Source organism: Diabrotica undecimpunctata, chromosome 5, assembly GCF_040954645.1.
Source record: "Diabrotica undecimpunctata isolate CICGRU chromosome 5, icDiaUnde3, whole genome shotgun sequence".
NCBI classification, from domain to species: Eukaryota; Metazoa; Arthropoda; class Insecta; order Coleoptera; family Chrysomelidae; genus Diabrotica; species Diabrotica undecimpunctata.
Genome location: NC_092807.1, coordinates 157,619,157 through 157,646,918, shown reverse-complemented (window position 1 = coordinate 157,646,918; position 27,762 = coordinate 157,619,157). Strand labels below are relative to the sequence as shown.

At 33.4% G+C, this 27,762-nt stretch overlaps 2 protein-coding genes across 2 annotated transcripts; one reads left to right on the top strand and one right to left on the bottom strand.

The window, feature by feature from the left end:
• Positions 1–1,052: 1,052 nt before the first annotated feature.
• LOC140440862 (uncharacterized) lies at positions 1,053–15,802 on the bottom strand. The gene is made up of 7 exons (XM_072531223.1): positions 15,492–15,802; positions 14,803–14,924; positions 11,794–11,931; positions 7,079–7,190; positions 6,915–7,022; positions 1,518–1,653; positions 1,053–1,305 (listed from the first exon to the last, which is right to left on the bottom strand). The coding sequence occupies exons 1-7, from the start codon at positions 15,684–15,686 to the stop codon at positions 1,148–1,150; spliced, it is 969 nt and encodes a 322-aa protein (XP_072387324.1). The 5' UTR covers positions 15,687–15,802; the 3' UTR covers positions 1,053–1,147.
• Positions 15,803–20,156: 4,354 nt separating this feature from the next.
• Positions 20,157–26,069, top strand: LOC140440861 (uncharacterized). Its single transcript, XM_072531222.1, has 4 exons — positions 20,157–20,395; positions 20,516–20,703; positions 24,494–24,675; positions 25,905–26,069. The coding sequence occupies exons 1-4, from the start codon at positions 20,237–20,239 to the stop codon at positions 25,997–25,999; spliced, it is 624 nt and encodes a 207-aa protein (XP_072387323.1). The 5' UTR covers positions 20,157–20,236; the 3' UTR covers positions 26,000–26,069.
• The last annotated feature ends 1,693 nt before the right edge of the window (positions 26,070–27,762 follow it).

Genomic DNA, 27,762 nt, shown 5'->3' with positions numbered 1-27,762 from the left:
ATTTGGTCTCACATTCCCAGTTTCTCGACAACGTCGTTCAACGGCTCTAAATGTTTTTTTACTTGGTAAGTTTCTTCTAGGAAACTTTTCTGCATAACGTGTCACAGCTGCACTAGAACATCCTAAATATTCGCCTAAGGTTAATAACATGTCAGTGTATTCAACATTTGAGTACATTTTGATTTGATTTTACAAATAACAAGGTTTCAAAACTCTAATTATTGTTGATTTATCGTCATAACAATCAATAAATGTCAGATTTCGATGGCACACTTGGAGAAAATAGAGGTATACCTATTAAAACTTTATCATTACTACCAGCATCAATTATTACTTCATAATTTTCAAATCAAAATATTCCGAAAACGGTACACAGTATCGAGTTTTACCAAGAGTACCTTTTTCGTGTAAAATTGAATGATGTTTAAGTTTACTTGAAATTTTGATTAATAATTATACTCTTAAAAAAGTTATATTGACTAATACTTAGTACGATTCGTGTAACTAGCGCCCTCTATGAGAATCAGATATAAAAACAAATTCATGGTATGTATCAGCTTCCAAAACATATTCGTATAAAATTTCATTACAAAGTTGCCAGTAGTTTCGGTAAAATCGTAAAAAATGCGTAAAATTTTGTTTGCTTCAACGCCCTGTATCTTGAAAACGGATGGCGTTACAAAAATTTTTTACTAAGCAAACCCCAATTATTTTTCAGTTTTTTACCTACCCTAGAGACGGGGTTACCTTTTTTTGAAACACCCTGTATATATATATATATATATATATATATATATATATATATATATATATATATATATATATATATATATTTATGTATACACATACGGTCACCGCTTTTGCTCTTGTGATGAATCGGTGGACTAGTTTTTGCACAGTCTTCATGGACTAGCAACATTATATCGTCTGTATAACATAATATTTTGCTTTCTTTGTTCCCCTTTCTGTATCACGAAACAGTTAATGTAAAATTAAAAAATCAATGTGAAATATTTACGTACATGAAATGAATCTGAATAATTTCTGCATAATATTAGTCATATAATTTATTGAAAAATGAAAATACAATTGCACTGTTAAACTATCTGTTACATTTTTTTTTTCTTAAGATACTTTATTTTTGCTTTCAGTCTCGTTCTTTTGGTTTGGCTAACTCTAGAATTCTGGGAGTAGCCTTATATCTTAAAACATTTTTTGGTATAGCCCACGGATCCCATTCGGAATCTTCCACCTCCTTCACACTGCGTTTCTTTGGTATAGCTAGTTCTTCTACTCGTGGTGTTACTAAAACATATGCATTTGAAAAATGTTGTTTTTGTTAATAAAAATCTAATGTAGTTAAAAAGAATGTGTGGACACATTCTTATAACGGTGTGATCTAAATTAGATAGGGCTATAGATCATGACGGAGGACGAAGGTTGGTTGGTTTAGGTATTAAAGATAGCAAAGAATGCCGAGATCTTTACCCATAAATAATAAAAAACAAGTCGCTTACTGTTATATCGAAGAGCACTTTTATTAACTTTTCCTAACTCCAGAGGAGGTAATATGGATTTAAATCTTTCAAAATGTGTAGCCAACTTGAGTGTATTTTCTGTTGGGGTGTAAGTTAAAGCAGCTGGATTTACCCACTACAAATTAAAAAGAGGTCATAAATATTAGTTATATATTTTTTTTGATCAATTAATGGAAAATATATGTTAACAAACTTTAGATATCATAAAGTGGTAAATAATAATCAATTAATCGCCATAAATTATTTTTACCGCTATCACCAAATAATTCTGTGTTCTAATTAAGATATAATATTACATAAGCTTATATTAATCGCAGATCGTGATAAATAATAGATTATAATTATAGTTTTTAATAATAGCTTGCCTCATAAAATTAAATAAATGTTTTTGTTGTAAAATATTAAAGCGTTTTAAGTATTCTTCTTAAAGTGCCTATCCGTTCCGGATGTTGGCGATCATCACGGCTATCTTTACTTTGTTTATTGCAGCGCGGAACAGTTCAGTGGTAGTCGTGTTATACCACTTTCGTAAATTTTGAAGCCAGGAAACGCGTCTTCTTCCCGATCCTCTCTTACCATTTACTTTCCCTTGGAGAATCAGCTGGAGAAGGCCGTAACGTTCTGGATTTCTCATTACATGTCCTAGATATTCCAACTTTTTAGTTTTGACGGTCATGAGAATTTCACATTCTTTCCCCATTCTACGCAGGACCTCCACATTAGTAACTCTGTCAACCCAGGATATACGTAAGATGCGTGTATAACACCACATTTCGAAAGCTTCGAGCCGATTCATAGATGCAACAGTCAGTGTCCATGCTTCCATTCCGTAGAGCAGGACTTTATAAAGCATTAAAAAATCTTAAGTTAGCTCAGGGAGTACCTAAACTAAAGTGAACAATACCTCACAACACTATCAATGATGCTGTGACTCTTACCAAAATAAAGAATCAACGATTGTAAATATCAGGCTGGCTAACTCCGCCTTGACTGGTCCCAAGTCCAGGATTAGAAAGGAGAATGAAAGTCCAATTATGAAAACGAAACACGTCCCTCAGATAAGGACATATGTTTTAAGGCAACAAAAGCGATCACAAAGGACAATATGGGTGTTGGATTTTTAGACCAACTTTATTGTTTTCGTACTCAACTCTTCGCAGGAGATTAAATATTTCTTGCTCATTTGCTGCTATAATAAGTGTAGTGTCATCAGCAAATCTTAAATTGATCTTTTGAAATAAATCCCTTGGTTCATTTAGACAGCCATGTTCCTCTATCTCTGCATATTTGAGAGATACAATCAGCTTTGTCTTTGCGGCACCGTTTTCTGATTTCTTTCGATAACGCTCTATATTAATCGTTTGTTCCGTATCTAGTTTTATGTTTGTTCTTAGTTGAATCACAATCCACGTATTATCGGATATCCACGGCTTACGGCCCGTGAAAACCGTTGTCTCAGTCTTTTAAAGCCTCGATTATCTTATCTTTGAGATAGATCCAAGTACTCTCAGGAAGCGAAAGTGAACAGGAGCACCGATTCGTCACGGGCTTCATAGACAAAGAAAATTTTGTGGGATCAGTCACAACCTTCAAACTCTTAACGAAAGGCTCTGTTATATCTGACTAATAGTACAATTTGCATAACAATATGAAATAAGAACTAATAAAGAGTTCAAGCTATATCTAGACACTAACATAATAAAAGAAATTAAGTCCAGATGACTTCAGTAGGTAGGAAACCTCAGGAGACATTTTGATGAAAGATTATGCTGGTATAGGAAGAAGCCTTAACTATAAGAAGCCCACTTGGTCGATCTAGACTCCGGTGAAGAGATAATACAGCAGAAGACCTTAATCTGGGCGTGGAGAGTTGGATGGAGATTGCTGAAAACACACCTGCATGTTTAATTATTCTTACTAAAAGGTTTTTTAATAGCTGGTCGTAAAATATTTTATTGCTTTTAAATTTACAAAACTATAAAGTCATAAAAAGATAGTAAAACATCTACCCTTGATTAAAATTACTTCAAAAGGCTGGTTTTCTCTTACATACAATCAGAATATCTCGCACTCTGAGAAGAATCTCTCATACTTAAATGGGACAATCATCACGCGCTATCTACGTACACAATTATATCACGGTTCTGTTAATAGAACCTTATCTTGTCTTAGTGCACATCTCGCTCTCTCTACATATTAAACTCACATACTCGACATAGCAAAGTAGTTATTTAAACTTAGGTATTTCAAGACAAATTGTAATATTGAAAAGTGTTTGTAAGATTAACTGTGCTCAAATAAAATAAATTACTTAACTCGTAGTCTACAATATTATCATCATCATTGGCTTTTACAACTCTTCGTGAGTTTTTGCCGCGTTTACAAATGGCTTCCATTGATCCTGTGCTATTATTTCCCATGGCCTTACTTCCATCTTCTCCAGGTCTTCCCTGACTGCGTCTTTTCACCTTTTTCTAGGCCTTCCTGTCGATCTTCTACCATCTGGTCTTTCCCAAAACACATTGCTAATCAGTCTGTCGTCATCACTCCGTACCACGTGGCCTGCCCATCTTAATCTATTGGCTTTTATGTATCTTACGATGTTTCCTTTCCCGAAGAGAGTCTCTATTTCATTGTTCTATCTGCTCCTCCATTCATTTGTCACGCTGTCCCTACAAGGACCATATATAATTCGCAGGATTTTGCGTTCCCATACTAATAGTTTATTGATTTCTTTCTTTCTCAATGTCCATGTTTCACTTCCATATGTCACTGCTGATTGTATTATGGTTTTGTACATTTGGATTTTGGCACGCCTTGAGAGAAGCTTTGACCTCATTAGATGTTGAATGGCAAAGAATGATTTATTCCCCGCCAGTATTCGTATTTCAACCTCCCCTTCTCCTGTGTTTTCACTGGTAATTGTTGCACCTAGGTGTTTGAATTCTTTGACCACCTCAAAATTATGATCGTTTATGGTAATGTTTTGTCTTATTCGCTGTCGTTCCTTTTTTGATACGACCATGTATTTAGTTTTTTCTTCGTTTATTTTCAGGCCTACGCTTAGTGTTGCTTCTTCAAAGTTCGATACTATATCCTAAACTTCCAGTGTTGTCTGTGCTACTGCATCTACATCATCTGCAAATGCGAGAATAATCTTTGCTCCTCTGGCAGTTATGTCTGGTTTGACTCTGGTATAGATTTTTCGCATTGCATATTCCAATGCTAGGTTAAATAGTAATGGGGACAGCGGGTCTCCCTGTCTGAGTCCGGTGCTTATGCCGAAAGCCTTTGAAGTTTTGTCTCCTATTCTAATTTGTGCAAAGGAATTGTTGACACACATTCGCGCAATCATGGTCAGCTTCTTTGGTACGCCTAACTCCATCATTGCACTCCACAGTTTTAAGCGATCTATGGAATCATATGCTTGTTTGAAATCTATGAAGATCTGGTGTACTTCTTTATTATATTCCCAATACTTTTCTAGCATTTGTCTGATAGTAAATATTTGGTCGATTGTTGATCTTCCAGGCCTAAGACCGCATTGGTAATCGCCAATAATTTCCTCTGTATATGGCAGTAATCGTTTTAGTACAACTGAAGCTAATATCTTATATGTAGTACCGATTAGTGAGATTCCCCTGTAGTTGCCACATGTATCCTTTCTGCCTTTTTTATGTATTGGCACGATAATACAGCCACTCCATTATTTTGGAATTATTTCTTGTTCCCAGGCTTCTTTCATTAATTGGTGTATTTTAGTTCTAAGTTCATGCCCTCCTTTTTTAATCAGTTCTGCATCAATATTGTCTAGTCCCGGGGATTTGTCATTTTTTAGGGTTTCTATCGCCGTGATAATTTCTTCCAGGCTTGGCGGGGGTACTTTTATCTCGGCCGTTTGGTACTCACAATTTGCTTTATTTCCATCCGCGTCTACCTGGAGATTTAGAAAACTTTCAAAGTATTCAGTCCATCTTTCGATTATTTTATTTTCAACTGTAATCATTTGCTCATTTTTATTTCTCTACAATATTACTTCAACGTCAAACTATACCTTGCTTCGACAAAGATTAATTAAGTGGAGTCTTTTATAATCACCCACTTAGAAGTTTCTAGGTGAAATCTCCGAAGTGGGAATTGAAACGTCAATAAACTTATTTTAACCTTCAATTGTGGCGTATTAAAATAGTAATTAGTGTTGGGACAGAGATCAATTAAGACAATTAAACAGACCTTCAACCGTATTTGTACTAAGACAAATAACAGAAAAGACCATTGAGTACAATAAACCAGCATATCTATCTTTTATAGACCTGACAAAGGCTTTCGATCGCATCCAAGTCGAAGACGTCTTACACCTACTATAATAATGGACGAAATAATACAAGCAGTAAGTAACAGAATTGTTACAGAATGGGGAACAAAGAAATCCAAATATTATGTTATGCAGACGACGCGGCATTAATCGCCAAGACAGAAGATGAGCTCCAAAGATTAACCCATATCTTCAATACAACAACCAAGAAATACAATATGGTAATATCAGCAGAAAAAACCAAATTTATGACAACATAAGTAAAGCGGCGGGATCTCTTAATGACACAATCTGGAAGAACAAACACCTAAGACAAGACACAAAAACAAGAATATATAAAGCAGCAATTAAATATTAACATACACGGCGGAGACAAGACCTGACACATCTAAAACGAGACGACTACTAGAAACAACAGGAATGAAAATATTCTGACGAATATCAAAGAAAAGTCTGTTGGATAGAGAGAGAAGCGAAAACATAAGAACAGCATGCAACATACAGGACATAAATGGATGGGTGACAAAACGGAAACAGGAGTAGAACGAACACATTAGTAGAATTGCAGAGGATAGGATAGTACGAATAGCACGAGATAAGTCACCAAATGGACGAAGAAGTATTGGCAGACCAAAAAAAGATGGTGCGATAATTTAAACAATTTAAGAGGCTAATATTGAAGAAGAAACAGGCTTTAAAGCCTACATAAAAGAAGGAAGAAGAAGAACAGACCTTCGAACTATGGAAAAGAATGCCATTGACAGGTTTATTCAGATAGGCAATTGACAGAGTAATATGGTCCAATATCCCTAGAGGATAAAAACTTGATGACTAAGAAGACAAAGAAACATGATGACTGATTATGATCAAGATAGAAACTATCAATAATTGGGTAGGCTGATAAAGATCGATAACCTAGAGCACAAAGCAGCCAAGTATATGAACATAAAGCAAGAAATTTGCTCAAAATTAAGAAGAAAGAAGTTGACATTTATAGCAACATTGAAATCTTCAAAATCAATAGCAACGTAAATATATTCAATAGTTAAAGGAATAGTTACTCCAAGTTTTCGCTCTGGTTGCACTGGTCTAGATACGGGTGTTGCTAACAGATCCAAATTTGCAGGACAATCTACACAATCTTTCCATGTTTTCTTCTTCTTTTTAGACTGAAACAACAAAACTATTGTTATTAAAAATAATGTTTATCGTAAAATTAGTTTACCTCTATTTTTGGTGGTAAAAATATTTTCTTTGGTTGAGCAAGTGATTGTATCCGTTTAATGTCTATTTCTTTCTTTGTCTTTTTTGGATCTACCTTAAGAGATTTTAAGATTCTACAACATAAAATAAATATTTTCACATAAGCATTGATTAAAAACCACTATACATGTTAATTATACTATATTAAAAATTACTATAATCTGGCCGTTTAAAAGATGCAATCCAAGGTCGCATGATCACTCAATGCAAGCATCGAGAGGCGGTCAAAACTAGACCTTCTGAGAAGCTGTTTACACCGTCATTATTTGTGTTTAACTTCCGCTGTCTGGTGAATTTTGTTGGCACTGCTAAAAATTGTTTGTAGAGTTCACGCGTGCGTATATTAATTTGTATTAATTATTGTGTGAGTTAGGTTTATTAACGATTTTATTAAATGTATCTTAAGTTTATTAAATATGGATGTAAACACTCTTTCACCTCCAACAAAAAGATAAAAAAAAAGACATTTAACTGTTGAGGAAAAAGGTGTAATAATGAACACCTATAAAAAAGCATCCCATGTATCCCAAAGCATGTAAATCAATAACCTGTAAAAAAAGGTATATATTATAGCGAGTTTTAGTTCGTTTTTGTTGAGCGGTGTAAACGTGGGAAAAGTGATAGCATAGAGAGAGGAATATTTAAGAGTGCGTGCCATTCACGTGATCATTCCATCTTTTCAGCGGCCAAACAAAATCTTAAAAAAAATTTGAGATTTTTCTCATTGGAAAAATTATCTCCATGGAAAATTTTCCGTGGCAACCTATTTATTTATTTATTTAACACTTTTTAAACAATATTGTTCTGAAGCTATTTTTTTGTGGCATTTTAAAGTAATTACTATTTAAATGGGAATAAGCCACAATTAAAGGTTAAAGTACGTTTATTGACGTTTCAATTTCCACTTCGGAAATCTTTCTCAAAATACAAACATTAGTAAATTAAACAAATTTTGTTTTTTTGTTACTTAGTGAAAAATTCTTCTAATAATTTAATTTTATCTGACTAATCTATATTGACAATTGAAGACTTGAGATGATAAAGGTGCCATGTCCACTTTTTCAGATATTGAGTAATTGAAGGAAACGCGTTTTCACTTATATATTTTTTTAATAAATTTTATAAAAATTACCAATATCTCATTAGATTAGAATCATTTTGTACTTTTTTATATAATATTTTTTGTTTTTCTAGAATTTAAACTTTTTTAGTAATTTTAATATTATTGGACATAGCACCTTAAGCAACCAACATTTTATGCAGATGTTGGTATAAACTTGAGTAGAGAAAGGTGTTATGTCACCTATGTTGTATTTAAATTTTAAAAAAATAATAAAAAAAACTATTAAATAATCTGGAAATTAAATTTTATTTGCAGATTAACAAAAGCAAAGTAAGATACATTAAAAATTTATAAACAAAGACACAGAAACATTTAAATTTAACATGAATTACGTTTTTTCTTAGGTTTTTTCAAACATTCTTCTAAAACAATATAATACCATTTATACTCTGCTGGAATAAACGTAAGTTGATCTTGTAGATTTGAAATTTTTTCAGAAGTCAAACCACCGCATTTAGGTAACTTTTGTAAAACAACTTCATTACTTTGTACTATCAGTTCTCTTTTTTTTGTAAGTCAACTTCCATATATGGGGTAAACGGATCTAAACTAGTTTTGTAAAAGTATTTTCCAAAACAACTTACTCTTATAACACTCGGGAAATTTATGGTCAATGATCTTAAATATTTTATTTAATATTAGGTATTAAAAAAGGTTAATAATGGAGAAGTTTTTGTTTTGTCCCCCACATTGATCTGACCAAATTATTAAATGATCAATTTGGGGATTTGCTTCTTTAAGAAGCAGACAAAATCGTAGCAAACAACTTGCTATTTCATTACTTCCCCTATTGGTAATATCCTCAGTCCATGTAAAAAAATAGGACTTATGACCAGAACTGGTTCAACAGTGTACTCCAAAGTTGTATAGCCACATTTGTCTTAAGTAAAAAGATTTTGACGTTGATAGCTTTGGCAAAGGCATCGTTTGTTGAAGATCCATTGTTATGTAACATTTTTCTTTGGAAATTTTTACTGCTTCGCGGTCAACTTTCTGCTGTGCAAAAGCAAGTTGAAAATTATTCGAGTGCTCTAAAGAGTTCTCTCCAGCATCGCATAAACTGCAAGTATCACTTTTTAGTACACCAAAAGATAAGTTAAACCTTGTTTCAAATATATGTCTGAAAAAAGAGGCCTTTACGAAATATTTAGTTTCGAGCTTTTTTGTTTGACAATCCTCTATATACATTTGATGAAGTCGGTTAATATTTAGTAAAGGGGAAAGGTATTTTTTATGTGGGTTTTTAGTCCTAGAATAATGTGATTCTTCTGAAGGAAACTGCTTGATATGATATGATTTTTTTTGGATTTTTGTGATGCCCTTGCTTATGTGGTGAGGGCATTACCTGGCCAGATTTTAAGTCATTTTGAGCTTTAAAGATTTTTTATCCTTAAATATGAACATAGCACCTTTATCTAATAAAAAAGGGTACTTAGTCATAGGACATAGTACCTTTATCAATTAAAATAATCCTTATTATTAACAATTTAAGAATCTTGAGTTATTCAGGGGTTGTATTACGACTATAGGTAACCAAATATACAAATAAGTCATTTTTTGAAAAAAATGGACATAGCACCTTTATCAACTCATGTCTTCAATTCAGACATACATTATACATTTTAAAGTAGACGACTTTAAAATAATATTGCCAATATTGTTGAGTTGCGTTCCTGGGACGACTTTACTTATAAGATAGTTCATTCGATTACATGAAATCAACTTTAACTTGAGAATATCCGTCAGAAAAGATCAGAGCATGTAAATCGTCTTTAAAAAGACAAACACATGCCATGATGACAGTAAAAATTCTCCTGTTAGTGATTCCATAGTAAATTATGAGGGAAAAACCAGGAAAAAAACCTCATAATACTATCCCGACATGGTAAGTATTTGGTCGTGCATTTAATTTACCTTCAATAAACACCAAATTCTGATTTTATATGTTTGTTATTTAAAAAACATAAATTATGTATCCTCTATATGTTACTGACTTACCAATACTGGTATTTTCCTCTTAATAACTTCCTCTTTCAATATGGGTAATCAGATCCTACTACATTCTGCCGAGGAATTCGCGACACAATTGGTCTCATTTAGCATAATTAGAGACGCTTCTTTGATTTTTCTCTTTTTACCATCCGTTTTTTTTAGGACTATATTTGAATCATTTCATTGAACCCTATGTTCATTATCCCATGCGTGTTTACATAGTTGAGATCTATCAAATTCTCTATTTTTAATATAGGATTGATGTTCACTTATTCTAACATTTAATGGCCTTGATGTTTCACCTAAATAAAACTGATCGCATTCACAAGATATTTTATAAAAGCAATTCTTTGTCCTTTCTTGTTCATTGTTGGGTTTGGTTTTGGACAAAATAGATCTCAACGTGTTTGTTGTTTTGAATGTTATTGAAATGTTGAATTTATTTCCTATCCTTTTAAGCTTTTCCGATAATCTTTTTATGTATGGTATTGTTATTTTCCTCGTATTATTCCTTGTATATGCTGTAGGATCTCGTTCTAAGTTGTTTTGTTCTATTCGATCGATTGTTGAAAAGTCCTTATTTATAAACGATAAAGGATAATCATTTTTTAATAAAACAGATGTTTACAAATGTTTTTCATCCAAGAACAAATTTTCGTAATTTGGCTCTATAGTATAAGGATTTAATAATTCCCTTTTTAAAATTAATATTGTGATTTGATTTGAAATTTAAATATCTGTTGGTGTGTGTTGGTTTTCTATACACCTGAGTTTCGTATCCAGTATCGTTCTTAGAGATTAAAACATCCAGGAAAGGTAGTGTGTTATTATATTTCTTTTCCATGGTAAATATTATTGTCTCTTCTTTATCGTTTATATCATTTAGGAATGTGTCCAAATACTCTAATCCATGAGGCCATATTGATAATACATCATCTACATATCTCCACCATACTGAGGGTTTTAAATTTTTTAAATAATTTTTTAACGTCAATAAACGTACTTTAACCTTTCATTGTGGCTTATTCCCATTTAAATAGTAATTACTTTTTAAACAAATTATAAAAAAATATTTTTTTGCTTCAAAGTTATTTTTTTTAATAATTTGAGTTAATCTAAGACGAAAGTTACTCTTGTATTTTTTTCGTAAAAGACTTACTTTAAACGTAAAATGCACATGAACAATTAAAGATGCCGAATAAAGGCAATTTTAACGTTTTTCCAGGACATTTTTCAATAGGGTACACATGGAATTTAAAAAACAAAAAATATGAGATGAAAGTTTACAAATTAGTTAAATTAAAATTCGCAAGTCTTTTTTATTTTATATGGTGTAAGTCAGTTTAAAATATCTATAAACAAATTAATCTTTGCGTTTCTATTTGCGTATCTCTAAACAAATTAATTAATATGATGCTACAACATTAAAGTAAAAAGTTAACCCAAAGTTTACCAGGGGAAGCTATTTATTTAAGTAACAATTTTTTAACAAATAAAAAATTTGACCGTTAGTATTTGATTTATTGTTTCTTAGACCTAAGTGTCTACAAAATTTTACATACCTTCTACGTCTATCTCTTTCTTTTTTCTTGTAATAATTGTATACTGAGTTCCATGATTTTTTAATAATCCTGTCAAAGTATTTTGCTCTTTTTTTGGCTACCATCTTTTGAAATAGAATTTTATTCGTGACTATACACCTGCAAAAAAAAACAAAAAGTACAGGAAGTAAAATATCAAAAACAAAACAGATGGGACATGGGACTGTACACCATATGTAGTATTACTTGGAATCTGGGTGACCAAGTCTGTGTCAGTTTTGTTTAATTCAAGCCATTACAATTTATTTTGTAATGCAGTTTTTTGCAACCCTTTGTAACTAGTCATTCGCTTGATGTCATCAGTCCATCCGGTTTGAGGTCTGTCTCTACTTCTCTTGTTTGCTCTCAGCCGCTATTCCATAATTCGCTTTATCCAACGGTTGCCTTCATACGTGTCTTTTCATAATTAAATTTTAACATGGCAATATTTTGAATTACATCTGTTACTTTTAATCGTCTGCTTAATTCTTCATTGGATATCCGTTCGCTTAATGTTGAGCATTCTCCGTACCATAGCTCTCTTGAGTCACTTGAAGTTTGCTGACAATGTAGTTGCTAAAAGCCCATGTTCCAGTTGCATATGTCAGGACACTATATACTGATGAAAAGTTTTTGCCTTGTAAAGTATTTGGTATTATTATTATTACTAATTATTACTATATAAGAAAGAGGTCGCTGACCTCGTTTTTACCATCTTTATCATGTACGTGAGCGGGTATTAGGTGTATAAATTATTTATGAACTATTTAAAAATTAAAATATACAGTTTTAACAGTTAAAATAAATGAGTAATCCACCATATTTTGCGATAAGTGTTCCACTTTATAATACCACTGTTAATGAGCCACCTATACATCCTCACTATCAGCAACAGCAAATTCAGTCAGAATGCTCAAATGTTTTTTTCTTTTCCATCCTTTCCTATACCTCATTATCTACTATTCAGATCATACCTCATAGAACGTCACTTTCAACTCAGGTTCCTTACAGAAACCGCTCATTACTATCCTATAAAATCCGGTGTCCCTCAAGGAAGAGTTCTTGGTTCTCTCATGTACCTTATATTCACGGCTATCCCAACAACAAATGCTACTACAGTAGATATGTTTGCAGGCGACACCGCCATAATATTCATCGATAATAACCCTCACGTAGCATCAGCAAACCTTCAAATTCACCTGAATCTACTAAAAGACTGGATAAATAGATGGAAAATCAAAGTTAACCACACCACTTCTAATCAAATTAAATTCAAGAAACGAAAACATCATTTGCCCTAGAATCATACTGAACGACATATTTATACCCGTAAAAACAGAAGTCAAATACCTGCAGGCAAAACATGATATTTTTAATGTACATAAAAAAGTGAAAGAACTTTCAGGTACACAAAAACGTAAGCAGCCAAATACCCTGTATAATGTCAACGGAAACATAATAACAGAACTAGAAGAACAGTTGAAGACATGGAAAAACTATATTGAAGAACACTTTGCAGATGATAGACAACAATCTGAGCTAAGTAACATACAAGGAGACGAAGGTCCAGAAATAACGGAAGAAGAAGTAATGTACGCACTAAAAAGAATGAAAAATGGTAAAGCCCCAGGTCCAGATGAAATACCAACGGAAATCCTTAAACTAATAGAAAAAGACTCGATTCACATTTTAGTTAAACTTTTCAATAGCATTTATACATCAGGAAAAATACCACAAGAATGGCTTTTATCCACCTTTGTTACTATACCAAAAAAGATAAATGCCAAACAATGCAGTGATTACCGTACAATCAGTCTAATGAGCCATGTACTGAAAATATTTCTGAAAATTATACACTCTAGAGTACACAGAAAACTGGAAGTGGACATCAACAATACCCAGTTTGGATTCCGAAATGGACTTGGAACAATAGAGGCGTTGTTTGCACTGAACGTTATGTCTCAAAGATGTCTTGACATAAATCAAGATGTATTCATGTGTTTCATAGATTACAACAAGGCCTTTGATAAAGTGCGGCATGATCACCTAATCAGACTCCTGACAGAAAAGATATAATTTAGATAAACGAGACATCCGACTAATAGCAAATATGTACTACAATCAGAAAGCAGTAGTGAGAGTAGAGAATAATACCACTGAAGAAATTGAAATAAAGCGAGGTGTGAGACAAGGGTGTATACTATCACCAACCCTGTTTAATCTCTATTCCGAAGACGTAATGAATAGAACACTCTCTGAGCAATCCGTAGGTATTAAAATAAATGGTGTTAGATTAAACAATCTGAGATTTGCCCACGTCACCGTTCTGATCGCAGAAACACTTGAAGAGCTACAGACATTGGTGAATAAGATAGCAGACTGCAGCGAAGAATATGGACTATCTTTGAACATAAAGAAAACTAAATTTATGGTAATATCGAAATCAACACAAAATGTCCAAAATTTATATTTACACAATGAAATTATCGATCGAGTTAGCAAATACAAATATTTAGGCACTTTTATAAATGAAGACAACGATAGCTCAGCAGAAATCAAAATAAGCATAGAAAAAGCCAGATCCATATTCACTAAAATGAAGAGAGTGTTCTGCGGAAGAGATTTGAGCATTGAAATGAAACTTCGCCTGATGAGATGTTACGTACTTTCTGTGCTGTTCTACGGAATGGAGTCATGGACGTTGAAAAAGATTGATGCTTCTCCCATCATTTCTACGATCTGACCTTGGATTTCATTTCGATTCGACAAGACGTACGTTTTGCTGTTTACATGCCACGTTTTATTGTATAGGATTTGTCCTATCCAACAAAACGTACAATAAGACGTAGCGTGAAAACGGGCCTTTAGATATTTAGTTTTTGCTAGATATATTTATTCCTATTTCTTTTTATTTTGTGTTCTTTCGTAAAATGTTTTTACTGTGTATGGTAGCAACTTAATATAAGTACTGATTAAAAAAATTACAATTACCGTAATGGTGGCCTAGATAATTGATCTGAGTAAAATACAGATGCTGGATGTAATGGAAGAAATACTTTTCTACGCCTGGGAGCAAACACAGCTACGTATTTACTTGTTTGTTTTCTTGGTACCTAAACAAAAGTAAAATTAATTCATTTCATGAACAATGACAGCAATAAACTTCGATTGATTTGACTAAAAAAGGTGATAACTTCGTTTTCATTAAAAACACATTCCGAGAATCAATCAGATAAGTCGACACTAGTCCTTTTCAGAATAAGGTTAAATATAAAGCTTATTTTCTAGTGACCAGAGATGACAATGTTAATTTTGGGACTCCAAAAAGATGCAAAAAATTTGACCTCTTTTACTCCCCGGATTCCCCCTAAAACGCCCCCTCGTAGGGGGAAAAACAGAAAAAATCGATTTATCAAAAAAACACCTTTAAGTAGAATGAACCGTTCTCTCATAAATAACGCTTGAAGCGACCGTCGATTTTGCATGTCGCGAAATCAATGTTCAATAAAATTTGTATCAGCTCGAGGGTAAAAATTCGATACTTTTTGATCCAAATGTTCTATCGACAAAAATTAAACATGTTTTAAAGGTAAAGAGTGCAGCTTTCTGAGACAACGATTCGTTCTACACAAAAATTGCTAATAAACATTTTTGTTCAAAATTATCTCAGCTACAAATACCTGTTTTGATAATTGATCCAGTCTCCAGTTATATGGATATTTTTTTAAAATAGGTATTAGATGTGCTGGCACAGTGACTGGTGGAGGTGGCGGCGATTGAGGTCGAAGTGGAAAGGCATGTATATCGACAGCAACATATTCAGTAGGTTTTTCATATTGAACTATTTCTTCGGGGTATGGTAAATAATCACACATTGTATGTTATGTTTTTGTTGAAATATCTGAAATGATTTTATTTTATGAAATCACTGAAAATTTTGATGAAGATGATGATCATGAATGATTGACAATTTTGACGTTTGTAAACGTAAAATGATGTCTATGGTAAAATGCTTAACGACATCTTGATATTTTATGGTATTTTTTATCTTCTTTTTGTGGTGTCGTACCCAGTTTCAGCGTAGGCCGCTTCTCTAAGCCAACGAGAATAGTTTAGAGCTCTATTAATCACCGTAGTCGTCCTCCTTTATGTAAATACGATCTAATCAAATGACAATTTGATTTGATTGGCATTCTGTAATTCACATCGTAATCGGTGTAAATCGAAAACGTCAACTTCTACTTGACGCGCTCAAAAGTTGGTGGCAACCCCGCACTAAAAAGAGAAATAAGTGTTCTGTGACGTTATGTTACTGGAACGGCTAGTGCTCGCGAAAAATTTATCAAAAAAGAAGATTATATTTCAAGCTTGCCGTCAAGTAGTTTTGATTTGTTTTCTTCTTCAAGTGCCCTCTCCGCTACGGAGTTTGGCAATCATGATTGCTATTCGGTTAATTTGTTTTGGTTAAGTTTAAAAAGTTCGTTACAAGAATACAAAATGGCAAGCGGAATACCAAAGAAAAAGACATCTGCTGAGCCGTTAAATTATTTAGTGAACTTGTTCTAAATAAATAACACAACAGACTAAAAAATGTCAGACTAAAAAAATCAACAAATTAATGTCAAAACAAACGTCAAGACCAATTTCGATGTCGAAACTTGATCTCGACAGGGCTTGTCTAGTCGAAATCAATTTCTACACAACATTCCGATAGTAGAGGTCGAGATGAGTTACAGAATACCGATTCCTTCAATTCCGATCCGACTTGCTGACCTCTATTTGATTTGCATCATTTCTATTCGATTTGTAGTTACAGAATAGGGCTGATTATATTAAGTTTGACGTAGATTGTGGACATCCAAGTATATATAGATGGCTGTACGAGTCAATTTACTCTCTTCTCATCCAAAGGTCTTAAAATCAGCATTTTCATCACAATTTTTTTTGCGCATGCGTTAGTATCTGTCATTTTTTTGTACTCTTTATTATTATTCAGCCCTATTCTGTAACTACAAATCGAATAGAAATGAGTCAAATCGAATAGAGGTCAGCAAGTCGGATCGGAATTGTAGGAAAAGGTATTCTGTAACTCATCTCGACCTCTACTATCGGAATGTTGTGTAGAAATTGATTTCGACTAGACAAGCTCAGTCGAGATCAAGTTTCGACATCGAAATTGGTCTTGACGTTTGTTTTGACATTTATTTGTTGACTTTTTTGGTCTGACATTTTTTAGTCTGGGGTGTTATTTATTTAGATAAAGTTTACTAAATAATTTAACTGCTCAACAGATGTCTTTTTCTTTGGTGTTCCGCTTGCCATTTTGTATTCTTGTAACGAACTTTTTAAACTTAACCAAAACAAATCAAAACTAGTTGAAGACAAGCTTGAACTATAATCTTCTTTTTTGATGAATTTTTCGCGCGCACTACTAGCCTTTCCAGTAACATAACGTCACAGAACACTTATTTCTCTTTTTAGTGCGGGGTTGCCACCAACTTCTGAGCGCGTCAAGTAGAAGTTGGCGTTTTCGATTTACACCGATTACGATGTGAGTTACAGAATGCCAATCCAAACACAAAAACGACGCGATAGATATCCAACATTCCGATTTCAGGTAATTACGCTTCGACTTGGTCATTTCTATTCGATTTGTTAAAAGTTACAGAATAGATCTGATTATCCAGATTTAGCTATACGGCTCACACTTCCTCTAAGGGAAATATTCACTCATCCCAGTTACCTACGGTATCAAAAAGATTGAGCTCTGGTGGGACTCTTTCCATGTTCCATGGAGTATCCCCCAAAAATTTTCGTCTACATCTGGACGTCGTCCAGAATATATATATGTTCATTTAGACCCAGCTTGTTTATGTTTTCTAGCAGGTTCTTCGGAATGACTCCAGTGGTAGAAAGAATAATAGGTATGTACTCTTTATCCAGATTTAGCCATACGGATCACACTCCCTCTAAGGGGAAAATTCACTCATCCCAGATACCTACGGTATCAAAAGGATTGAGCTCTGATGAGAGTCTTTCCGTGTTATCGAGCCCTAGGTGACTTGGTATGTTGGAGTATCTTGCAAAAATTTTCGTATACATCTGGACGTCGCGAGGAGTACAGCTTTCTGCATGGCCTTATAGTGATGTTCATTTAGGCCCAGCTGTTTTATGTTCTTTAGGAGTTTATTGGGAATAACACCAGTAGTAGATAGAATAATAGGTACTGTCTGGGTACTTTCTATTTCCATAGATTGTAGTTGTCGTTTTCAAGCATTCTGTCTGGGACGTATTGATAAAAAGGAAGATGGTCGGTTTGGAGAAGTGCCAGTTTGTCAGCTAGTTCTTGGTAAATAATCTTTTCTACTGAGTCATGGCGTTCTTTATAATCAGTACCGACAAATGCCTGGCAGCCACCGGTAAGATGTTGGATGGTTTCTTGGACTTGACATCCATATCGGCATTTGTCATTTTGGACTTGAGGATCTTTAATAATATATTTCAGGTAATTTTTTGTTGGAATAACCTGATCCTGAATGGCAACTAGGAAACCCCCAGTCTCGGGAAACATCTTTCCTGATGTCAACCAATAGTTCGACGCTGTATTGCCGACATATTCTTAGCTGATCTCATTCATATCTTGGGTATTGTCACACGACTCACTGATTATAGTTCCCAAGTAGTTGTACTGTGAAACACATTTAATTCTCCTTTGGTTCACATACAGATTTGCTCCTTGCAGCCCAGCCCTTCTATGGTACTGGAAAACACTATTATATCATCTTCATACCGCAGGTTAGTGAGCTTGACTCCATTTATTGGGATGTCTTTATCAATATCTGCTAGAGCCTCTTCAAAAATGCGCTCCGAGTACAGATTGAATATCAGTGGTGAAATTATGCACCCCTGTCGCACTCCCCTTAACATTTTGACCTGCTCTGTATATTCTCCATCTATTCGGAGTACCGCTGATTAATTCCAATTCAGGTTAGCTATTAATTTTAGGTCTCTTCCGTCAATCCCTGTCCTCTTCAACACTTCCATCATTTTTTTATGCCTGACTCTATTGAAAGCCTTCTTGTAGTCAATCAGGCATGCAAAAACATTACAGCTGACATCTCTACATTTCTGAAACAATACTTGCACGCTAAATAAAACTTCCATCATGCCGTGGTCATCATCATCACTGGCTCGACAACCCTTTTTGGGTCTTGGCCTGTTCCAAAATTCTTCTCCATTCTGATCTGTTTCGTGCTTTTTTTCTCCAGTTTTTTATTTTTAAGGTTGGTATATCATTTTCTATTTGTTCTAAGTATCTCAGCTTCGGTCTTTCTCTTGTTCTTTTTCCTACTGACATCTGTTTGAATATTTTGTTTGGAATTTCGCCTTCTTCCATTCTTTCTACATGGATCCTGGTATATTTTGTATAGCTCAGAGTTGTATCTTCTTCGCCATATTCCGTTTTCTTTTGTGCCCTTATATATGTGTCGCAAGATTTTTCTTTCGAAGGTGGCTAACAACGTTTCCTCTCTTTTAGTGTGTCCAGGTTTCTGAGCCGTATGTGAGTACCGGTCTTATTAGGGTTTTATATATTTGGCATTCTGTTTTTCTTGCGACGTTATCTGATCTTAATCATGCCGTGGTAGTTTCGCTTTATGTATCGACTCGACAGCGATCATGGTATTTTTTTTTTCATTGGTGGGTAGACAATAATGTTGTGGCTGCTACATCTAGAGCTTACGGTGCTGCGCCTATGGGAGCTATGAATTTATTTTATTTTAGTTACGGGACTGTATTGACTGACAATGGTTTGGGATGACCTCAGCGGAGCTGTTTCGCAGAGCAGTCAACAAAACCATGATAGCCTTGATGATCGCCAACATCCGGACCGGATAAGGCACTGAAGAAGAAGAAGAAGACTGTATTGACCTAGCGTTACATTTATGTAACATATGTTTTTTTTTAGTTAATAGGTTTTTGAAATAAAAAATTGTAAATTTGTCTATAATTATACAATTTTAATAAAAATATATTAATTTCTGCAATAAATTACAAAATACTCGGGTCTTAATGGGTTAAAATTTGTTCAATTTTTGAATATTATTTTATATGGTGGAACTTGTTTTGTATTTTGCCAAATACCTAAATATACGTATACGTAAATATAAATTACGTAGAAATATCCATCATAAAATTGTATTTTTATTTATACTTTATTTACACTATAAGTATGGTTTGGCTATTATTTATAACATGGATTTATATTAAAATGTATAATATTTTTATCGAAAATACTTTCAATAAAGATTAAAATTACACTATAAATTTATTATAAATATAAAGGATATATAGAGCAACAAGGAACTTTTCCCACGTTGATATTATCTGCGTGACTTTTTAATCGGCCTGTTTTAAGAAACTAAGAATGATATTTAAGTTAGTTTTGTTCACTCTGTACTTGGTACACGAAATATCTGGGCACGGTTACATGTTAAATCCTCCAGGAAGAAGTTCTATGTGGAGATTCCACCCAACAGCAACACCAAATTATCAAGACAACCAAATTTTCTGTGGGGGAGCATACGTAAGTATTTTGTTATCTAGACAGAAATTTTTAAATATGTATAATGCCGAAGATTCTGAACAGCATTCTATATACCTACTACAAATTGATTGTTTCAAAATAATTGCTAAAATGTTTTAGGTTCAAAATGAATTAAATGATGGAAATTGTGGTGTATGCGGTGATGCATACACAGATCCCCATCCTCAGGAAAATGAAAACACTGGAAAGTACGGTCAAGGAATTATCGCAGCAACCTATGAAGCAGGTTCAGTTATTGATGTTCAGATTCAACTAACTGCAAATCATCTTGGCAATTTTACATATAGGTAAAATATTTTAAATTGTATGAATTTGTACTGTTCTATTATTCTACTATTTTAATTAGGAATGAGCCACAATTTGTCTTTAAATCAAGTTTATTCTTGACGTTTGGATGTCGATTCGTAAATCGTTCTCATAATACGAAACATTAGTAAATTAAACAAATTTTGTTTTTAACCAAGTATAACGTTAAGTATATCCATCAAACGCGGAGTACGGCAGGGTTGTGTTTTGTCACCCACTCTTTTTAATCTGTACTCTGAAGAAATCTTTAGGGAGGCTTTGGATGACAGACAAGAGGGAGTAAGACTAGGTGGAGAAGTAATCAACAATATTAGATACGCTGACGATACAGCCATTCTTGCAGAAAATGTACAAGATCTACAAACATTACTAAATCTAGAGCAAGTGTAGTGACACTTCACTACAACAGTTGTAGTGAAGTGTTGGGAGACATTCGTTGGACTTTCCGAGTTTGAATTTGTATCAGCCCAAGTGTCTGATGAGGCTGGGATAGGCCGAAATGATCATAACACTTTATTGATACCGATTCGAGCACGGGAAGTTTAACGAATTTGTCCTCCTAGGCCATATATTTGGCCATTTAATTTAATATATATATATATATATATATATATATATATATATATATATATATATATATACACTCTTAACAAACAATCCTCGAAAACCCAACGATTAAGTAGGATTTTTTCCGCTCAGAACTTTCGTAAATTCCAAAATTTGTGCTTGACTTCTGGGTGGCTCTTTCCCTCTGTGGACGTGGACTATAATTTCAGTGATTTTTTAGATAGGCTTGTCTGTATTTTTAATAAGGCATTTCCTTTAATTACAATTAAGTCAAAACATCACAAACCCTGGACTATCAAAGGTATTTCCATATCAACCAAGAACATGTGTTCACTAATGTACATCAAGAAATAGTACCAACGTCTTTGTCATTGAATGTATCTCCAAGTAGAGAGGAATCTAAAACTTATCAAAACAGGTAACAAAAAGGACCATCAGAATCGTCTGGGAAGCTCTAAAAATGTTACAAGAGAAACTTGGTCCATAATAAACGATCTTTGAAATAAAACTAACACAGCTCAAACATTTTCTCTTCCAAACGCTAAAAATCTAAATAAATACTTCGTTAATGTGAGTAAAAATATATCATCAACTATTTTGCCACAACAAGATCCTATTTCCTATATACCCAATTCAAAAAGGTCTCGAATTCATTCTTTATAACACCAGTTGATATATCTGAACTGATCCAAACAATCAGTAGTATCAAAAGCAAATCTTCCTGTAGTGATAAATGTATGTAATGACTGCAGTTCTAATGTGTTGGAAGTCCTGGTCCCTAATTAACGATTTCTTTGAAGAAGTTATATTTCCAGAGTGTTTAAAGACAGCCAATATTATTCCTCTTCATAAGAGTAATAAAAAATCGAATTTCTGCAACTATAGACCTATTGTCTTATTACATGTCCCATCAACAATATTATTGAGAGACTTATAAAAGCCCGATTTATGCCTTTTCTCGTTGAAAACAACATTTTATTACAAAGTCAGTTCGGATTTTTATCTAAAAAATGTACCAGTGATGCTATGTTTTCTGTACTACATGAGGTCTATTAAGCACTAAACAATATTTTTCACACTGTCACTGTATTTTGTAACTATGCCAAAGCTTTTGACTGTGTAAATTCCGAAATTTTGGTAAAAAACTAAATTTCTACGGAATTCGAAGTATTGTTGTTTTTCATCATCTTTTATTTTGTGATATTGACGATTTAAGTAATTTCAATAAATTTTAAATTGTTATAATTTTTTTGACTGTTTGTAAACTTTGTTCATTCTTCTTCTTCAAGTGCCATCTCCGCGGCGGAGGTCGGCAATCATCATAGCTATTCGGACTTTTGAGACGGCTGCTCTGAAAAGTTCATTTGATGTACATCTGTACCACTCTCTCAGGTTGCACAGCCATGACATTCTACGCCTCCCTATGCTTCTCTTTCCTTGGATCTTTCCCTGCATCCTGCAGTTGGAGCAAGGTGTATTTCTCTCCACGTGTAATATGTCAGAGATATTCTAATTTTCTTGTTTTTATTGAATTTAAAATTTCCATTTCTTTGTTCATCCTTCCTAGAACCTCTTTGTTTGTGACGTGTTCTGTCCATGATATTTTCAGAATTCTTCTGTACACCCACAGCTCAAATGATTCCAGTTTTTTCATTGATGTCGCATTTAAGGTCCAAGATTCCATTCCATAAAATAAAGTCGAAAAAACATAGTACCTCGCCAACCTAACTCTTAGTTCCAGTTTTAAATCCCTGGTACATAGAACTCTTCTCATTTTGTTGAAATTTGCTCTAGCCTTTTCTATTCTTATTTTTATCTCCTGATTGTAATCATTTGTGGAATTAATCATTGTTCCCAGGTATGCATATTTGTCCACTTGTTCGACGTTGGTTTCGTTTATTAGAAGATTCTCGTTATTTCTTTGAGTTTTCGATATTCTCATAAATTTCGTTTTCTTGACATTCATTGTGAGACCATACTCTTTTCCATACTCTGGTATTCTGGTCACCAGTCTCTAAAGATCTTCAATGTTTTCGGCTAAGATCACAGTGTCGTCCGCATATCTAATGTCGTTAATGGGAACTCCATTTACCTTTATTCCAGCTGTTTCACCCTCAAGCGCTTTTTCCAGGACCTCTTCGGAGTAGGCATTGAAAAGAATTGGCGACAATACGCATCCCTGTCTTACTCCACATCTAATTTCAATTTCTTCTGGCAGCTGTTCGTTAACACGTACTTTTGCTCGCTGTTTATAGTATAAATTTGATATGATCCTGAGGTCGTTGTAGTCAATCTTCTTTGATTTCAGGACATTCATTAAATGTTTATGTCGTACTTTATCGAATGCTTTATTATAGTCAATAAAACATACGTATATATCTTGATTGACGTCCAGGCATCTTTGTATTAGTATATTAAGTGAAAAAAGAGCTTCACGTGTTCCTAGGCCTTTGCGAAAACCAAATTGTGTATTATTAACGTCTATGTCCAGTTTGTGATATATTCGGTTATGGATGACTTTAAGTAGTAACTTTAGCGTATGAGACATTAAGCTAATGGTGCGGTAATCGCTGCATTCTCTTGCGTTTTTCTTTTTAGGGAGACAAATAAAAATAGATGTTAACCACTCTTTGGGTAATACGCCTGAACTATAAATTTGGTTCAAGAGTGTCACTAAAACATCAATGTGCTTCTCATCTAGAATTTTTAGGATTTCTATAGGAAGCATATCAGGTCCAGGGCTTTTCCCGCTCTTCATTGTTTTTAATGCGTGTAATATTTCTTCTTTTGTAATATATGGACCTATTTCTTCTGACGTAAGTTCTATGTGCTCCAGATCTCCTCTTTCATCATCGAACAATTCATCGATATATTCTGCCCATCTTTGTATTTTCTCGTCCGTATGTGTTATAGCAGTACCGTGTCTATCCAGAATTGCACAAGTGGGATTTTGTTTTCTTAGTCCTGCCAGTTCTTTGACTTTCTTGTGTAGGTTAAACAGATCATATTTATTTTGAAAGTCTTCGATCTCTTTGCATTGCTCTTCAAAGTATTTTTCTTTTGCCTGCTTTATCGTCTTTCTAATCTCGTGGTTTATCTCTCTGTATTTCTATTCTATTCTAAATTTATAACCATGGGAAAGTTAGTTATAGGATTAATATTGTTACTTATAATTCTTTTAATACTTTTATATTATTATTATAGTCTTTGTCAACTTGAAGATCCCAATGCTCCCGAACCAGGTGAATATTGTTTCGAAGACTTGTTACTGGAGGATGGTTCGGCTAATTACAGAGTAGCCGAAGAAGATGAAGTAGTTTACAACAGAGTTAGATTGCCGGGTTTTCAATGTCCAAGATGTGTTCTCAGATGGACTTACAAAGCAGGTAATAACTGTAGGTCCTATTTATGTATTGAACAAAAACTGATATTCCTATTAGAAATTCTACTATTCGAAAGTAAGAGTTGCCAAGCGACTCGAAGTGAAGGGAGATAATAGTTATTTAAAAGCAATAATGTCATTGTTGCTCTTAATAAATACATTTTTTCTACGATCGCTTAATAAAGTGAAACTATCTTTAAATTTGAAATGGGATAGTTCCCTGAAGTTGGTAGAATACCATATTAGTTAAAAAGCTCAAACTTCGAAGTAAAAACTTCTGTTGTAAGTGGTATAATATTTAATTAAAATATTTAATTAATCAATCAATCAATCAATAATGCTTTTTTATTTATCATTAAAAAAATACAATACAATATTCTCTTTTAGCGACATTTGTTCTCCTTGGCACATGCCATCAGGAGGGTTGGCAAACAAATATTCACATTGTATCTAACAAGGTCATTAAAATTAATAAAAAGTAAATTAAATAAATATTCATATAAATGTTATAGTAATAAACTAAATGTGTATATCCTACTGAGTAAGACTTCGCACTAGACTAAACAATAATAACAATGTATAATAGTAATAGGCGAGCGGTTTACCCCTCAAAAGACGCTTAGAAACAGAATATACCGACTAAAATTCTTTTTGCATTTCTAATGCACCAAACATTTTTTATTCGATTCTATATATTTTTCCAAGATGAAATGTATTTTTTTTTTAATTTTTACAAGTGGGCCGGCAATTGTTATTAACAAATAACTAATACAAAAAAGCACTTTCACCGAATTGCTTCGGAATCAATTTTTTTAGGTGTATCTCATCAAAATAAACACTTTTTCTCTCTTGATAATTTTTCGAAAAATGCTTCCTTTTCGAGTTATTTGCATTTTTTTGTTGAAAAAAATGCATGATGTATCTTTCAATGAATTATCAATATATTTTTCGAACACCTGAGTATTAGTTGGTTTTGTCTATTTTTTTGGTTGTTTCTTATTTATCATTTTGTTGTACCCATAATTTATTCCAAATATATGAACGTGTTTACTTTTTCATTATTGTATTATTTTTGAAGGGTTTGCTTTTTTCTGTGTTATTCTATTTTTTTTTATCTAATACTCTAATATTACATGATTTTTGTATAAATTAATATTTTTTTATTCCTACAGATAATATACTTTATACAAGATATATCTATATATATTTTTTAAAGGATAAACTTGATTTTAGGAAATAATTTTGGGCAATGTGAGGATGGACAATGGAGAAGAGCATGCGGCCCCCAAGAGCATTTCAGATCTTGCTCTGACATTTCTATAGTATAAAAATAAACGACAAAGAAAAACTTTTTCGGATTATATTTGTTTAGATTGAAATAAATATTGACAAAAAATTTTTAAAATTATTTTATTGTAACATGATTATGTACTAGATATGAGGTAAGGGAACAGACGAGCCGGAAGAGGAACCACCAACGATTCTTGAAGTTAAAGATGTAGTTAAACTAGCTAGAAACGAATCACCCGGAATAGATAATCTCCCAGCTGAACTATATAAAGAAGGTGGCTGAACTTATAAAAGAAATATGGACACAGAAATCAATTCCCAATAATTGGAGTATTGGAATACTTTGCACCATAAACAATAAAGGAGATATCTTTGAATGCTCTAACCACAGAGGAATTACGCTTCTAAATGCAGCGTATAAAATATTTTCCTCAGTACTATGTTATCTATGGCACCATATGCAGAACAGATAGTAGGAAAATACCAGGCTGGTTAAGAGGTGGTAAATCGACTATTTAGTAGATTGCAACTCTGAAAAAATTTTTAGAAAAAACACTGGAATATGGCATTGATACTCATCACATATTTATAGACTACAAAGCAGCCTACGACTGTGAGAATAGAAGAGAAATGTTCAAAGCAATAAAAGAGCTGGGAATACTAAATCAGTTGGTAAATTTAAGAAAAAAACTCTTGAAAAGGTTGAATGTAGAGTACGAATTCAAGGGAAACTGTCTAAACTTTTTAAAACAATAACGGGCTGCGCCAGGGATCCCTCTCTCCTGTATACTGTTCAATCTGGATCTGGAAAAAGTAATACGTATGTCACAAATCATAACCATTGGTTGGATATGGTTACTCTAACAAAAAGTAATAAAAACATGTTAGGATGTTCCGAAAGAAAAATACCAAGGCGACTCTATGGAGCAGTGAATGACAATGGAGTGTGGAAAAGACGATATAACTTTGAACTTTATAGAATATACCAGAAACCAGATATCGTAAAACATATTAAGATAGGACGTCTGAGGTTGATAGGGCACGTAATGCGGATGGAACAAAATGACCCAGCTAGAAAAACGCTCCTTGATAGACTCATTGGTCAGAGAAGAAGAGGAAGACCCAGAACAAGGTTCCTTGATAACATCGATGCAGACATGAGTAATATGGGAATACGTGCTTGGCAGAGAAGACGATGGATAGGGACGACTTGAGAGAAATTTACATTTAATGTAAATAAATCAAAATATTATTTGGAAATACTTTATAAATATGACTATTGTTTTATTATTGGGTAATAGAAAAAAATCTTCTAATAATCTAATTTTATCTGCCTTCTCCAAAAAGTATTTCCAGTACTTTTGGACTGGTGATTGGTTTTTCAAAAGAATCCAATTATGAGAACAAAAATCTCTTGTTAGTAATCTAGTAAATTATTAGGAAAATGAGGAAATTATTATTAAAAACAATCATGACTTATAACAAGAAATTTTTGTTACTTTTCTTTATACAGAAGAAGGTCACATCAAACTAAAGTTCAACTACTGATGAACACTTACTTAAGAATCAATGTGACGCTCCAAAAATATCGAAACACTTTTAAACTTAGCAAACCTATTAATACCTAAGTGATTTTTCTCTGATTCTGATTTTTTCTTTAACTAGTCTATTAACAAACTTCACGATGATATGAATAGGTTAAAGAATTAGAAAAATGCAGCTGGTGATACATACATTGAACACGTACAAGCACTGAAACTGTATATTGCAACTCTACAAAATCTATGAAGCTTGAAAAATT